General features: G+C 44.0%; 1 protein-coding gene and 1 long non-coding RNA gene across 3 annotated transcripts in view; both read left to right on the top strand.

Annotated features, from left to right (window-relative positions):
- The window catches only part of LOC143736759 (uncharacterized), a 15,544-nt gene extending 8,405 nt beyond the window's left edge, over nucleotides 1-7,139 (top strand). The window contains exons 7-9 of the mRNA XM_077227447.1: nucleotides 4,209-4,984; nucleotides 5,770-5,973; nucleotides 6,649-7,139. Of these exons, the coding sequence (XP_077083562.1) occupies nucleotides 4,209-4,984; nucleotides 5,770-5,973; nucleotides 6,649-6,887 (1,219 nt within the window). The 3' untranslated portion in view covers nucleotides 6,888-7,139. The remainder of the gene's footprint in view (nucleotides 1-4,208; nucleotides 4,985-5,769; nucleotides 5,974-6,648) is intronic.
- A 4,070-nt stretch (nucleotides 7,140-11,209) lies between these two features.
- On the top strand, nucleotides 11,210-13,306 carry LOC143736724 (uncharacterized). Of its 2 annotated transcripts, XR_013203567.1 has the most exons (3): nucleotides 11,210-11,778; nucleotides 11,918-11,959; nucleotides 11,995-13,306. It is a non-coding gene; the product is annotated as an uncharacterized LOC143736724 (long non-coding RNA). The 2 variants fall into 2 exon arrangements; XR_013203566.1 differs by having other exon boundaries at nucleotides 11,918-13,306.
- Nucleotides 13,307-17,982: the final 4,676 nt, after the last annotated feature.

The following is a 17,982-nucleotide window of genomic DNA, read 5'->3' as shown; positions in this document are numbered from 1 at the left end:
GTCAGAATTGCCTGATATAAAGTCAGAATTCCCTGATATAAAGTCAGAATTCCCTGATATAAATTTAGAATTGCCTGATATAAAGTCAGAATTGCATGTTATAAAGTCAGAATTGCCTCATATAAAGTCCAAATTGCCTGATATAAAGTCAGAATTGTCTTATATAAATTCAGAATTGTCTGATATAAAGTCAGAATTGTCTGATATAAAGTCAGAATTTTCTGATATAAAGTCAGAATTGCGTGTTATAAAGTCAGATTTGCGTGTTATAAAGTCAGATTTGCGTGTTATGAAGTCAGATTTGCGTGTTATAAAGTCAGAATTGCGTGATATAAAGTCAGAATTCCCTGATATAAAGTCAGAATTCCCTGATATAAATTTAGAATTGCCTGATATAAAGTCAGAATTGCCTGATATAAAGTCAGAATTGCCTGATATAAAGTCAGAATTGCCTGATATAAAGTCAGAATTGCCTGATATAAAGTCAGAATTGCCTGATATAAAGTCAGAATTGCCTGATATAAAGTCAGAATTGCCTGATATAAAGTCAGAATTGTCTGATATAAAGTCAGAATTGCCTCATATAAAGTCCAAATTGCCTGATATGAAGTCAGAATTGTCTGTTATAAAGTCAGAATTGCATGATATAAAGTCAGAATTGCGTGTTATAAAGTCAGAATTGCATGATATAAAGTCAGAATTGCTTGATATAAAGTCAGAATTGTCTGATATAAAGTCAGAATTGTCTGATATAAAGTCAGAATTGCCTCATATAAAGTCAGAATTGCCTGATATAAAGTCCAAATTGTCTGTTATAAAGTCAGAATTGTCTGTTATAAAGTCAGAATTGCATGATATAAAGTCAGAATTGTCTGATATAAAGTCAGAATTGTCTGATATAAAGTCAGAATTGTCTGATATAAAGTCAGAATGGTCTGATATAAAGTCAGAATTGTCTGATATAAAGTCAGAAATCTCTGATATAAAGTCAGAAATGACTGATATAAAGTCAGAATTGTCTGATATAAAGTCAGAATTGTCTGATATAAAGTCAGAATGGTCTGATATAAAGTCAGAATGGTCTGATATAAAGTCAGAATTGTCTGATATAAAGTCAGAAATGACTGATATAAAGTCAGAAATGACTGATATAAAGTCAGAAATGACTGATATAAAGTCAGAATTGACTGATATAAAGTCAGAATTGCCTGATATAAAGTCAGAATTGCCTGATATAAAGCCAGAATTGTGTTATAAAGTTACAGTTGTGTGTTATAAAGTCAGAATTGCATGTTATAAAGTCAGAATTGCCTCATATAAAGTCCAAATTGCCTGATATAAAGTCAGAATTGTCTGTTATGAAGTCAGAATTGCATGATATAAAGTCAGAATTGCGTGTTATAAAGTCAGAATTGCATGATATAAAGTCAGAATTGCTTGATATAAAGTCAGAATTGTCTGATATAAAGTCAGAATTGTCTGATATAAAGTCAGAATTGTCTGATATAAAGTCAGAATTGCCTCATATAAAGTCCGAATTGTCTGTTATAAAGTCAGAATTGTCTGTTATAAAGTCAGAATTGCATGATATAAAGTCAGAATTGCATGATGTAAAGTCAGAATTGCTTGATATAAAGTCAGAATTGTCTGATATAAAGTCAGAATTGCTTGATATAAAGTCAGAATTGCCTGATATAAAGTCAGAATTGCCTGATATAAAGTCAGAATTGCATGATATAAAGTCAGAATTGCCTGATATAAAGTCAGAATTGCCTCATATAAAGTCCGAATTGCCTGATATAAAGTCCAAATTGTCTGTTATAAAGTCAGAATTGTCTGTTATAAAGTCAGAATTGCATGATATAAAGTCAGAATTGCCTCATATAAAGTCCAAATTGCCTGATATAAAGTCAGAATTGTCTGTTATAAAGTCAGAATTGCATGATATAAAGTCAGAATTGCGTGTTATAAAGTCAGAATTGCATGATATAAAGTCAGAATTGCTTGATATAAAGTCAGAATTGCCTGATATAAAGTCAGAATTGCCTGATATAAAGTCAGAATTGCCTGATATAAAGTCAGAATTGCCTGATATAAAGTCAGAATTGCCTGATATAAAGTCAGAATTGTCTGATATAAAGTCAGAATCGCGTGACATAAAGTTGCAATTGCGTGTTATAAAGTCAGAATTGCATGATATAAAGTCAGAATTGTCTGATATAAAGTCAGAATTGCCTGATATAAAGTCAGAATTGCCTGATATAAAGTCAGAATTGACTGATATAAAGTCAGAATTGACTGATATAAAGTCAGAATTGCCTGATATAAAGTCAGAATTGCCTGATATAAAGTCAGAATCGCCTGATATAAAGTCAGAATCGCGTGTTATAAAGTCAGAATTGCCTGATATAAAGTCAGAATTGCCTGATATAAAGTCAGAATTGCCTGATATAAAGTCAGAATTGCCTGATATAAAGTCAGAATTGCCTGATATAAAGTCAGAATTCCCTGATATAAATTTAGAATTGCCGGATATAAAGTCAGAATTGCCTGATATAAAAGTCAGAATTGCCTGATAGAAAGTCAGAATTGCCTGATAGAAAGTCAGAATTGCCTGATAGAAAGTCAGAATTGCCTGATAGAAAGTCAGAATTGCCTGATAGAAAGTCAGAATTGCCTGATAGAAAGTCAGAATTGCCTGATAGAAAGTCAGAATTGTCTGATATAAAGTCAGAATCGCGTGACATAAAGTTGCAATTGCGTGTTATAAAGTCAGAATTGCCTGATATAAAGTCAGAATTGCCTGATATAAAGTCAGAATTGTCTGATATAAAGTCAGAATTGTCTGATATAAAGTCAGAATTGTCTGATATAAAGTCAGAATTGCCTGATATAAAGTCAGAATTGCCTGATATAAAGTCAGAATTGCCTGATATAAAGTCAGAATTGCCTGATATAAAGTCAGAATTGCCTGATATAAAGTCAGAATTGCCTGATATAAAGTCAGAATTGCCTGATATAAAGTCAGAATTGCCTGATATAAAGTCAGAATTGCCTGATATAAAGTCAGAATTGCCTGATATAAAGTCAGAATTGCCTGATATAAAGTCAGAATTGCCTGATATAAAGTGAGAATTGCCTGATATAAAGTGAGAATTGCCTGATATTAAGTCAGAATTGCCTGATATAAAGTGAGAATTGCGTGATATAAAGTCAGAATTGCGTGTTATAAAGTCAGAATTGCGTGTTATAAAGTCAGAATTGCGTGATATAAAGTCAGAATTGCGTGATATAAAGTCAGAATTGTGTGTTATAAAGTCAGAATTGCGTGATATAAAGTCAGAATTGTGTGTTATAAAGTCAGAATTGCGTGTTATAAAGTCAGAATTGCCTGAAATGAAGTCAGAATTGCTTGATATAAAGTCAGAATTGCCTGATATAAAGTCAGAATTGCCTGATATAAAGTCAGAATTGCCTGATATAAAGTCAGAATTGCCTGATATAAAGTCAGAATTGCCTGATATAAAGTCAGAATTGCCTGATATAAAGTCAGAATTGCCTGATATAAAGTCAGAATTGCCTGATATAAAGTCAGAATTGCCTGATATAAAGTCAGAATTGCCTGATATAAAGTGAGAATTGCCTGATATAAAGTGAGAATTGCCTGATATTAAGTCAGAATTGCCTGATATAAAGTCAGAATTGCGTGTTATAAAGTCAGAATTGCGTGTTATAAAGTCAGAATTGCGTGATATAAAGTCAGAATTGCGTGATATAAAGTCAGAATTGTGTGTTATAAAGTCAGAATTGCGTGTTATAAAGTCAGAATTGCCTGAAATGAAGTCAGAATTGCTTGATATAAAGTGAGAATTCTGGTGTGTGCGCGAAAGTAGGGGGGGGGGGGGTGGATTTAAAGCATTTTTTGTTTCTTTGTATTTAAAGCGGTTTACCGATATACCGCGGGAATATCTTGCTTTTCAACCGCGGTTTGAAAAAATCCATACCGCCCCAGCCCTACCAGGTACTGAAATTTTAAAATGCTGATATTTCACTGTTTCCTGTTGCAGCTCCCAGTTCTACACGTTCTCTGGGTTGGTAGATGCACTGGGAAACCGATTATAGCACTTAAACACGGAAAAAGTCTGATTTTCATGATATGTCCCCTTTAAAATGCTGATCTTTCACTGTGGTGTGTGTTTTCCATGCAGCTCACAGCGCTCACACATGCCTCCGTTGCTGTCGTCTCTTTCCACGCTGGTCATGTTCCTGCGCCGACAGCAGCACTCCTCGTTCCTCACGCTGTCCCGGGCCTCGGGCTCGGCGGAGGCCTGGCGTCTGCTCTGCAACTCCAGCCTAGCTCTGCTAATCCTCTACAACCGGCACCGCGAGTGCGAGGTGGCCAAGCTCACCATCCAGGACTACCGGGACCGGAACTCAGTCCTCCCGTCGGACGAGTCTCTTTCCCCTTTCGAGCGGCACGTGCTCTGCCACCTCACTCGCGTGGGTGTTTTAGGCAAACGTGGTCGCGTTCAACCGCTAATCCTTCCTCCGCATTCAGAAGCGTGTCTGGATCTTCTCTTAAAGACGTCAGGAGATGTAGGAGTCGATCCTGAGAGCCCGTACGTGTTTTCCCGGCCATATCACTCGCCGGCTACGCCACTCCGCGGCACCGACCTTCTCCGGAGCCTAGCGCGCACTAGCGGCGCTAAAAACCCCACAACGCTAACCGCGCCCCGCGCCCGCCGCCAGGTGGCCATCCTAACCCAACTCCTGCTGCTCGAGGAGGGAGAAAAAGCCTCAGGGGCTGCTACCAAGCGATTGGAGGATTTCCTGCAGAGGGAGTACCATGTGACCCAGAGCTGCGCTCGGATTGGTCAGGACCCGGCGCTGATGAACCGCGTGGGGCGAGTGGTGTTGTACGGGGAGCGTGAGGGGGTTCTGTTCAGAGGGATGAGTCTGCAGCACATCTGCCTCGAGCTGGACGGTAAGACCGGGGAAATAAAACACTAAAATGTAAATTTTAAAGGATTTGTGTACAGTCAGTTGAGCAGATCATGTGCAATGCATGTGACATCACGTCTGATAAATGCATTGTTGTGAATTACTGATACTTCTGTAGATACCCACCCTCATAAAGTGCACATTAAATTAATAATGTAATTTGTTGTTGTATTTTATATCAAATATCAGGATTACTAAAAAAATTAATTTCTAGGGATGCACGGAATATCGGTATCGGCCGATATATGTTATTTTTTAATGTTATGGTTATCGGCCTGATGAGAAAATTTGGCCGATATATTAAGGCCGATATATTAAAGCCGATAAATAATGGATTATTTCCTTTAGATGAGACACTTTAGATTCGCACTCTTCGCTATGATGGTTTTTAATTGCTTGAAATATGATTGGAAAAAGAGAAACTACAGTAAAGTTCAACATGTACTGTCATATAAGCTACATAAAATTAAGCTACATTAAACATTATAATTGTGTGTTTGGGATGTGGCTTTTAATGGTGAGACTTTTGTTTTTGTAATCAGGCTCTCAAAAATTATATAAAAATTAGGAATTAGATTTATCGGCCAATATATCGGTTATCGGCTTTTAAATATAAAGAAATATCCGTATCGGCCAACATTTTCATAGCGCATCCCTAGTAATTCCATTAGATCTGATTACGAAGGCATAGAGACAGCCAAACGTACACTTTTAAAGTATCTCATCTGAACACGAACGACTGTTAAAGTTGTCTCTCTGTTCCGGCAGTGATGTCAGGAAACTCTGCCGACTCTTTCTCGGAGGATTCGGATGGGGAAGGCAATGGGAATAAGGAGAGAGCTGTCGTTGTAAAGAAGAGAGCAGCTAGTACTCGAGCGCCGCGGCAGAAAAAGGGAACTAGCCCGCGCGTGTCACAGGCCACGCCCTCTCCGTCAGCTGGGCTCAAGAGGCGGAGCTCACAGGTCAAATCAGGTGAGTCACATGACACACTACTGAGCTTGAGATTCAACAACTGGCTTCATTTCTTTACTAAAAAAATTCTGAAACTAAATGTTTTGCAATGACATTTAGTTCTGTTCTTTTAAAGTTTGGTCAAATTAAATATATCGGTTTTATATCAGCCGATATATGGGTTATCGGCATCGGCCATCAAAAAATCTATACCGGTCGTCAACCACTAAATAAAATCTTAAGTATGAATCTGTTTATTCTAGGTTTAGTTTTCATCAAGTTCAAATTATTTTTTGCAAATTGATGTATTTTCCAATTCAGTATTTCTAATTCAGTAAATATGTAAAATTTTTAGCAATTTTATTCATGTTATTTACTATCTTTAAATTAAATATATCGGCCAATATTTTGGATATCTCCAATGGCATTTTATTGAGTAATTAATATTTAAGTGTTGTCTTTAAATTAAATATATCGACCAATATATCGAACTTCAGCAATGACCATCAAAACAATTGTAAATATGTAAATTATTTACTAATCTAGCAAATATGTAAAATGAATATCAAGTTTTATAGCGCTATTGTTATTAATGTGTTATTTACTATCTGCTATTTTTATATACTATATAGTTTAATGTATGTGAGGACTGATCACTGGGGTTTGTGTAACGCGTGTTGTTTGCGTGTTCGCCAGGCAAGCGCGGCGTCCTGAAGCGGCCCTGGTCGGAGGCGGAGCGTGTTGCCGTGGAGACGCACCTGAAGCGCAACATCGTGGATCTGCGTGTTCCTGCGAAGGCGGACTGTGAGCGGTGTCTGCAACTCTGCCCTCTGCTGGCCAGCAACCAGCGCGACTGGAGGGCCATCAAGTTCTACTGTCACAACCGCATACAGTTACTGAGGAAACAGGGGCGCCGGGACGGGAACACACAGTAACACACACACACACACACACACCGCATACGGTTACAGAGGAAACAGGGGCGCCGGGACGGGAACACACAGTAACACACACACACACACACACACACCGCATACAGTTACTGAGGAAACAGGGGCGCCGGGACGGGAACACACAGTAACACACACACACACACACACACACCGCATACAGTTACTGAGGAAACAGGGGCGCCGGGACGGGAACACACAGTAACACACACACACACACACACACACCGCATACGGTTACAGAGGAAACAGGGGCGCCGGGACGGGAACACACAGTAACACACACACACACACCGCATACAGTTACTGAGGAAACAGGGGCGCCGGGACGGGAACACACAGTAACACACACACACACACACAACCGCATACAGTTACTGAGGAAACAGGGGCGCCGGGACGGGAACACACAGTAACACACACACACACACACACACCGCATACGGTTACAGAGGAAACAGGGGCGCCGGGACGGGAACACGCAGTAACACACACACACACACACACACACACACACACACACACACACCGCATACAGTTACTGAGGAAACAGGGGCGCCGGGACGGGAACACACAGTAACACACACACACACACACACACACACACACCGCATACAGTTACTGAGGAAACAGGGGCGCCGGGACGGGAACACACAGTAACACACACACACACCGCATACAGTTACTGAGGAAACAGGGGCGCCGGGACGGGAACACACAGTAACACACACACACACACACACCGCATACAGTTACTGAGGAAACAGGGGCGCCGGGACGGGAACACGCAGTAACACACACACACACACACACACACACACACACACACCGCATACAGTTACTGAGGAAACAGGGGCGCCGGGACGGGAACACACAGTAACACACACACACACACCGCATACAGTTACTGAGGAAACAGGGGCGCCGGGACGGGAACACACAGTAACACACACACACACACACACCGCATACAGTTACTGAGGAAACAGGGGCGCCGGGACGGGAACACACAGTAACACACACACACACACCGCATACAGTTACTGAGGAAACAGGGGCGCCGGGACGGGAACACACAGTAACACACACACACACACACACCGCATACAGTTACTGAGGAAACAGGGGCGCCGGGACGGGAACACGCAGTAACACACACACACACACACACACACACACACACACACCGCATACAGTTACTGAGGAAACAGGGGCGCCGGGACGGGAACACACAGTAACACACACACACACACACACCGCATACAGTTACTGAGGAAACAGGGGCGCCGGGACGGGAACACGCAGTAACACACACACACACACCGCATACAGTTACTGAGGAAACAGGGGCGCCGGGACGGGAACACGCAGTAACACACACACACACACACACACACACCGCATACAGTTACTGAGGAAACAGGGGCGCCGGGACGGGAACACGCAGTAACACACACACACACACACACACACACCGCATACAGTTACTGAGGAAACGGGCGCCGGGACGGGAACACGCAGTAACACACACACACACACACACCGCATACAGTTACTGAGGAAACAGGGGCGCCGGGACGGGAACACACAGTAACACACACACACACACACACACACCGCATACAGTTACTGAGGAAACAGGGGCGCCGGGACGGGAACACACAGTAACACACACACACACACACACCGCATACAGTTACTGAGGAAACAGGGGCGCCGGGACGGGAACACACAGTAACACACACACACACACACCGCATACAGTTACTGAGGAAACGGGCGCCGGGACGGGAACACGCAGTAACACACACACACACACACACCGCATACAGTTACTGAGGAAACAGGGGCGCCGGGACGGGAACACACAGTAACACACACACACACACACACACACACACCGCATACAGTTACTGAGGAAACAGGGGCGCCGGGACGGGAACACACAGTAACACACACACACACACACACCGCATACAGTTACTGAGGAAACAGGGGCGCCGGGACGGGAACACACAGTAACACACACACACACACACACCGCATACAGTTACTGAGGAAACAGGGGCGCCGGGACGGGAACACACAGTAACACACACACACACACACACACACACACACACACACACACACACCGCATACAGTTACTGAGGAAACAGGGGCGCCGGGACGGGAACACACAGTAACACACACACACACACCGCATACAGTTACTGAGGAAACAGGGGCGCCGGGACGGGAACACACAGTAACACACACACACACACACACCGCATACAGTTACTGAGGAAACAGGGGCGCCGGGACGGGAACACACAGTAACACACACACACACACCGCATACAGTTACTGAGGAAACAGGGGCGCCGGGACGGGAACACCACAGTAACACACACACACACACACACACACACCATATACAGTTACTGAGGAAACAGGGACGCCGGGAAGGGAACACCACAGTAACACACACACACACACACACACACACACACACCATATACAGTTACTGAGGAAACAGGGGCGCCGGGACGGGAACACCACAGTAACACACACACACACACACACCGCATACAGTTACTGAGGAAACAGGGACGCCGGGAAGGGAACACACAGTAACACACACACACACACCGCATACAGTTACTGAGGAAACAGGGGCGCCGGGCGGGAACACCACAGTAACACACACACACACACACACCGCATACAGTTACTGAGGAAACAGGGGCGCCGGGACGGGAACACCACAGTAACACACACACACACACACACACCATATACAGTTACTGAGGAAACAGGGACGCCGGGAAGGGAACACACAGTAACACACACACACACACACACACCGCATACGGTTACAGAGGAAACAGGGGCGCCGGGACGGGAACACCACAGTAACACACACACACACACACACCGCATACAGTTACTGAGGAAACAGGGGCGCCGGGACGGGAACACACAGTAACACACACACACACACACACCGCATACAGTTACTGAGGAAACAGGGGCGCCGGGACGGGAACACACAGTAACACACACACACACACACACACACACACACACACACACACACACCGCATACAGTTACTGAGGAAACAGGGGCGCCGGGACGGGAACACACAGTAACACACACACACACACCGCATACAGTTACTGAGGAAACAGGGGCGCCGGGACGGGAACACACAGTAACACACACACACACACACACCGCATACAGTTACTGAGGAAACAGGGGCGCCGGGACGGGAACACACAGTAACACACACACACACACCGCATACAGTTACTGAGGAAACAGGGGCGCCGGGACGGGAACACCACAGTAACACACACACACACACACACACACACCATATACAGTTACTGAGGAAACAGGGACGCCGGGAAGGGAACACCACAGTAACACACACACACACACACACACACACACACACCATATACAGTTACTGAGGAAACAGGGGCGCCGGGACGGGAACACCACAGTAACACACACACACACACACACCGCATACAGTTACTGAGGAAACAGGGACGCCGGGAAGGGAACACACAGTAACACACACACACACACCGCATACAGTTACTGAGGAAACAGGGGCGCCGGGCGGGAACACCACAGTAACACACACACACACACACACCGCATACAGTTACTGAGGAAACAGGGGCGCCGGGACGGGAACACCACAGTAACACACACACACACACACACACCATATACAGTTACTGAGGAAACAGGGACGCCGGGAAGGGAACACACAGTAACACACACACACACACACACACCGCATACGGTTACAGAGGAAACAGGGGCGCCGGGACGGGAACACCACAGTAACACACACACACACACACACACACACCATATACAGTTACTGAGGAAACAGGGGCGCCGGGAAGGGAACACCACAGTAACACACACACACACACACACACACACCATATACAGTTACTGAGGAAACAGGGACGCAGGGAAGGGAACACCACAGTAACACACACACTCAGTCACACACACACACACACCATATACAGTTACTGAGGAAACAGGGGCGCCGGGAAGGGAACACCACAGTAACACACACACACACACACACACACACCATATACAGTTACTGAGGAAACAGGGACGCCGGGAAGGGAACACACAGTAACACACACACACACACACACACCGCATACGGTTACAGAGGAAACAGGGGCGCCGGGACGGGAACACCACAGTAACACACACACACACACACACACACACCATATACAGTTACTGAGGAAACAGGGGCGCCGGGAAGGGAACACCACAGTAACACACACACACACACACACACACACCATATACAGTTACTGAGGAAACAGGGACGCCGGGAAGGGAACACCACAGTAACACACACACACACACACACACACACCATATACAGTTACTGAGGAAACAGGGACGCAGGGAAGGGAACACCACAGTAACACACACACTCAGTCACACACACACACACACACACTGTCATTGTTTACATTCACTCCGTGATGCGAGTAAACAATGACAGGTTTGTATGTTAAGTTAAGCTATCACACAGTGCAATGATGATGTGTGTATCGCACCCACACCTCCCACATTCCCGTGTGTGTGTTTCTCGGACCACTCCTCCGCTCCACACACACACTCCAGTATTCAGACTCGAGCTCCGGCTCAGAAACCGCATCCTGACTTTATTTCTCGGTTTCTGTACGGACTGTTTTCACGCGATGACATCACTCGTCCCAGAGTTTGCTGTGATGGACTGATGCGTCGTTTCTCTCCACCGACTGGTTATGAAACAGTGTTCGATGATTTGGGACCAGCTGATGTCAGAGGTCAGAGGTCAGCGCTGCTGATGTCACTATCAGAGGTCAGAGGTCAGCGCTGCTGATGTCACTATCAGAGGTCAGAGTTCAGCGCTGCTGATGTCACTATCAGAGGTCAGACCTGCTGATGTCACTATCAGAGTTCAGCGCTGCTGATGTCACTATCAGAGGTCAGAGGTCAGACCTGCTGATGTCACTGTAAGAGGTCAGAGGTCAGCGCTGCTGATGTCACTGTCAGAGGTCAGAGTTCAGCGCTGCTGATGTCAGAAAACGTCCAGCTCGTATTTCAAAGCCGACAGGGAAACCAGGACGTGATATTGTGCATGAAGATAATGGAGCCTGTTTCTGTGATGTTGTTGTGATTGCTGTTTTCTCCAGTTGATATCGGCGTGTTTTCCAGAGTTCAGAGAACTGATCACATCGTCACGGAAACATTCGTTCACCTCAAACTGTGTCGAAGAATGACTTCGAAAACAATGTTTTACTTTCCCTTTGTTTTTTACAGAATCTAAAGAGAATCACTATTGATAATGAAATAAAATAAACGGTAACACTTTAGCTGATGTAGCTTTAGCATTAGCTGATGTAGCATTAGCTGATGTAGCTTTAGCATTAGCTGATTTAGCATTAGCTAATGCATTAGTTAACATGAACTATGAGCAATATATTTTCACAGCATGTATGAACTTGTGTTAATGTTAGTTAATAAACATGTTTTATCTAATGTTAACGTGCCGTTTTCTAGTGTAGAACGTTGCATTAACTGATATTAATAAATGCTGTGTAAGTATTGTTTATGGTTAATGCTGTCCACAAATGAAAGCTTTTTGTAAAGTGTTACGGTTTACTTTATTTTCATTATCAATAGTGATTCTCATTTCTGTTAAACGCTCGTTTTATTACATGAGCAGAGGAAATACAGTATTTAACATTCAAATATTCATTTTTTTCAGAATAAGATTTTTGCATTACATTAATGATTTTTAAATATTATTTATGTTCTTATATGTCTGAAAATTGTGGAAACTTGTTTCCGGCATGGAATAAAAAAAATGAAAAGGTAATTGCGACCTTTTTCCCCTCAGTTGCCAGATATAAAGTCACAGTGACCTCTTTCCTTCTTTAATTCCATGACAGACTCCAGTTTCTGTGGAAAATCTCTGATCTGAGAAATGGGCTTCATTATTCATGTAATACTGTGCATGCATTTCCCCATGCATGTCTGAGTCGTGTGTGTGTGAACTCTGACCCGGACGTGTTTAGGGCTGAAACTCTTCGTGGAGTTTGAGATCGGTCTCGTTCACTCGGTGCCAAACAGAAGATGTTTAGTGAACTTCACGTCTGTGTACAGTGGCGTATCGTAACCCTGATGTTAGAAGTGCTCATGTACATTCTGTAAATACTGACTGCATTTTAAACTTGTTTTCTTAACGCTGTTGTAAAAGTCTATCAGATTTTAGCCAGATGATGATGTCTTGACAAATACAGAGGTCAATGTCACATTACTCGAATTTCAGATTGTCATGTGGTTTTATTAAATTACAAACACATGAAAAAAACAGTCGTGTGTGTCTTGATATCATTTATGATTTTTATGAGTGTTTTCACTTTATATATTATAAGTGTTACAACCCAGCTGTGAACCTGTTTAACTCTTTCTTTACTCGTCCCTTCCATTAAAACACGAGCTGGTCAAACTTGTTTCTGACTCTGTGAAATGTTGCGATATTACATAAAATAAAATAAAAATCCATTGCCTAATCTTAAAAGAAATGAAATGCATCTCCATTAATGTTTTAAAAATATTTTTTTTATTTTTTGTTGTTAATTAATCATGTAATTTTTTATAGATTGAACCACTCAATGTTTCAGCTCTTCCCAGGTCATGTGCAAAGATCTTCTTAAAGAAACACAGATAAATGTTGATTATTATAGCATACTCCTGAACTCATGAGATGTGATGTTCCTCCAGTCCCTCTGATGAAAACTAGATGGAGACGCTGCATTATTCTCCTCCAGTCCCTCTGATGAACACTAGATGGAGACACTGCATTATTTCCCTCCAGTCCCTCTGATGAACACTAGATGGAGACACTGCATTATTTCCTTCAGTCCCTCTGTTGAACACTAGATGGAGACACTGCATTATTTCCTCCAGTCACTCTGATGAACACTAGATGGAGACACTGCATTATTTCCCTCCAGTCCCTCTGATGAACACTAGATGGAGACACTGCATTATTCTCCTCCAGTCCCTCTGATGAACACTAGATGGAGACACTGCATTATTCTCCTCCAGTCCCTCTGATGAACACTAGATGGAGACACTGCATTATTCTCCTCCAGTCCCTCTGTTGAACACTAGATGGAGACACTGCATTATTTCCTCCAGTCCCTCTGTTGAACACTAGATGGAGACACTGCATTATTTCCTCCAGTCCCTCTGATGAACACTAGATGGAGACACTGCATTATTTCCCTCCAGTCCCTCTGATGAACACTAGATGGAGACACTGCATTATTTCCTCCAGTCCCTCTGATGAACACTAGATGGAGACACTGCATTATTCTCCTCCAGTCCCTCTGTTGAACACTAGATGGAGACACTGCATTATTTCCTCCAGTCCCTCTGTTGAACACTAGATGGAGACACTGCATTATTTCCTTCAGTCCCTCTGATGAACACTAGATGGAGCCACTGCATTATTTCCTCCAGTCCCTCTGTTGAACACTAGATGGAGACACTGCATTATTTCCCTCCAGTCCCTCTGATGAACACTAGATGGAGACACTGCATTATTTCCTCCAGTCCCTCTGTTGAACACTAGATGGAGACACTGCATTATTTCCTCCAGTCCCTCTGATGAACACTAGATGGAGACACTGCATTATTTCCCTCCAGTCCCTCTGATGAACACTAGATGGAGACACTGCATTATTTCCTCCAGTCCCTCTGTTGAACACTAGATGGAGACACTGCATTATTTCCCTCCAGTCCCTCTGATGAACACTAGATGGAGACACTGCATTATTCTCCTCCAGTCCCTCTGTTGAACACTAGATGGAGACACTGCATTATTCTCCTCCAGTCCCTCTGTTGAACACTAGATGGAGACACTGCATTATTCTCCTCCAGTCCCTCTGTTGAACACTAGATGGAGCCACTGCATTATTCTCCTCCAGTCCCTCTGTTGAACACTAGATGGAGACACTGCATTATTTCCTCCAGTCCCTCTGATGAACACTAGATGGAGACACTGCATTATTTCCCTCCAGTCCCTCTGATGAACACTAGATGGAGACACTGCATTATTTCCTTCAGTCCCTCTGTTGAACACTAGATGGAGCCACTGCATTATTTCCTTCAGTCCCTCTGTTGAACACTAGATGGAGACACTGCATTATTTCCTTCAGTCCCTCTGTTGAACACTAGATGGAGACACTGCATTATTTCCCTCCAGTCCCTCTGATGAACACTAGATGGAGCCACTGCATTATTCTCCTCCAGTCCCTCTGTTGAACACTAGATGGAGCCACTGCATTATTTCCTTCAGTCCCTCTGTTGAACACTAGATGGAGACACTGCATCATTTCCCTCCAGTCCCTCTGATGAACACTAGATGGAGACACTGCATTATTTCCCTCCAGTCCCTCTGATGAACACTAGATGGAGACACTGCATTATTTCCCTCCAGTCCCTCTGATGAACACTAGATGGAGACACTGCATTATTTCCTTCAGTCCCTCTGTTGAACACTAGATGGAGCCACTGCATTATTTCCTTCAGTCCCTCTGTTGAACACTAGATGGAGACACTGCATTATTTCCCTCCAGTCCCTCTGATGAACACTAGATGGAGACACTGCATTATTTCCTTCAGTCCCTCTGTTGAACACTAGATGGAGACACTGCATTATTTCCTTCAGTCCCTCTGTTGAACACTAGATGGAGCCACTGCATTATTTCCTCCAGTCCCTCTGATGAACACTAGATGGAGACACTGCATTATTTCCTCCAGTCCCTCTGTTGAACACTAGATGGAGACACTGCATTATTTCCTCCAGTCCCTCTGATGAACACTAGATGGAGCCACTGCATTATTCTCCTCCAGTCCCTCTGTTGAACACTAGATGGAGCCACTGCATTATTTCCTCCAGTCCCTCTGATGAACACTAGATGGAGACACTGCATTATTCTCCTCCAGTCCCTCTGATGAACACTAGATGGAGACACTGCATTATTTTCCTCCAGTCCCACTGATGAACACTAGATGGAGACACTGCATTATTTCCTTCAGTCCCTCTGTTGAACACTAGATGGAGACACTGCATTATTTCCTCCAGTCCCTCTGTTGAACACTAGATGGAGACACTGCATTATTTTCCTCCAGTCCCTCTGATGAACACTAGATGGAGACACTGAATTATTTCCTTCAGTCCCTCTGATGAACACTAGATGGAGACACTGCATTATTTTCCTCCAGTCCCACTGATGAACACTAGATGGAGACACTGCATTATTTCCTCCAGTCCCTCTGATGAACACTAGATGGAGACACTGCATTATTTCCTCCAGTCCCTCTGTTGAACACTAGATGGAGCCACTGCATTATTCTCCTCCAGTCCCTCTGTTGAACACTAGATGGAGACACTGCATTATTTCCTCCAGTCCCTCTGTTGAACACTAGATGGAGCCACTGCATTATTCTCCTCCAGTCCCTCTGTTGAACACTAGATGGAGACACTGCATTATTTCCTCCAGTCCCTCTGTTGAACACTAGATGGAGACACTGCATTATTTCCTCCAGTCCCTCTGTTGAACCCTAGATGGAGACACTGCATTATTTCCTCCAGTCCCTCTGTTGAACACTAGATGGAGCCACTGCATTATTCTCCTCCAGTCCCTCTGTTGAACACTAGATGGAGACACTGCATTATTTCCTCCAGTCCCTCTGATGAACACTAGATGGAGACACTGCATTATTTCCTCCAGTCCCTCTGTTGAACACTAGATGGAGCCACTGCATTATTCTCCTCCAGTCCCTCTGTTGAACACTAGATGGAGACACTGCATTATTCTCCTCCAGTCCCTCTGTTGAACACTAGATGGAGCCACTGCATTATTCTCCTCCAGTCCCTCTGTTGAACACTAGATGGAGACACTGCATTATTTCCTCCAGTCCCTCTGTTGAACACTAGATGGAGCCACTGCATTATTCTCCTCCAGTCCCTCTGTTGAACACTAGATGGAGCCACTGCATTATTCTCCTCCAGTCCCTCTGTTGAACACTAGATGGAGACACTGCATTATTTCCTCCAGTCCCTCTGATGAACACTAGATGGAGACACTGCATTATTTCCTTCAGTCCCACTGATGAACACTAGATGGAGACACTGCATTATTTTCCTCCAGTCCCACTGATGAACACTAGATGGAGACACTGCATTATTTCCTTCAGTCCCTCTGTTGAACACTAGATGGAGACACTGCATTATTTCCTCCAGTCCCTCTGTTGAACACTAGATGGAGACACTGCATTATTTCCCTCCAGTCCCTCTGTTGAACACTAGATGGAGACACTGCATTATTTTCCTCCAGTCCCACTGATGAACACTAGATGGAGACACTGCATTATTCTCCTCCAGTCCCTCTGATGAACACTAGATGGAGACACTGCATTATTCTCCTCCAGTCCCTCTGATGAACACTAGATGGAGCCACTGCATTATTCTCCTCCAGTCCCTCTGTTGAACACTAGATGGAGACACTGCATTATTTCCTCCAGTCCCTCTGTTGAACACTAGATGGAGACACTGCATTATTTCCTCCAGTCCCTCTGTTGAACACTAGATGGAGACACTGCATTATTTTCCTCCAGTCCCTCTGTTGAACACTAGATGGAGACACTGCATTATTTCCTTCAGTCCCTCTGTTGAACACTAGATGGAGCCACTGCATTATTCTCCTCCAGTCCCTCTGATGAACACTAGATGGAGACACTGCATTATTCTCCTCCAGTCCCTCTGATGAACACTAGATGGAGCCACTGCATTATTCTCCTCCAGTCCCTCTGTTGAACACTAGATGGAGACACTGCATTATTTCCTCCAGTCCCTCTGTTGAACACTAGATGGAGACACTGCATTATTTCCTTCAGTCCCTCTGTTGAACACTAGATGGAGCCACTGCATTATTCTCCTCCAGTCCCTCTGATGAACACTAGATGGAGACACTG

This window comes from Siphateles boraxobius, unplaced genomic scaffold (assembly GCF_051911475.1).
Source record: "Siphateles boraxobius isolate OS27281-9 unplaced genomic scaffold, OSU_SipBor_1 130, whole genome shotgun sequence".
NCBI classification, from domain to species: domain Eukaryota; kingdom Metazoa; phylum Chordata; class Actinopteri; order Cypriniformes; family Leuciscidae; genus Siphateles; species Siphateles boraxobius.
Note: the sequence above shows the minus strand (reverse complement) of the source record. Positions and strands in the feature narration are given on the sequence as shown.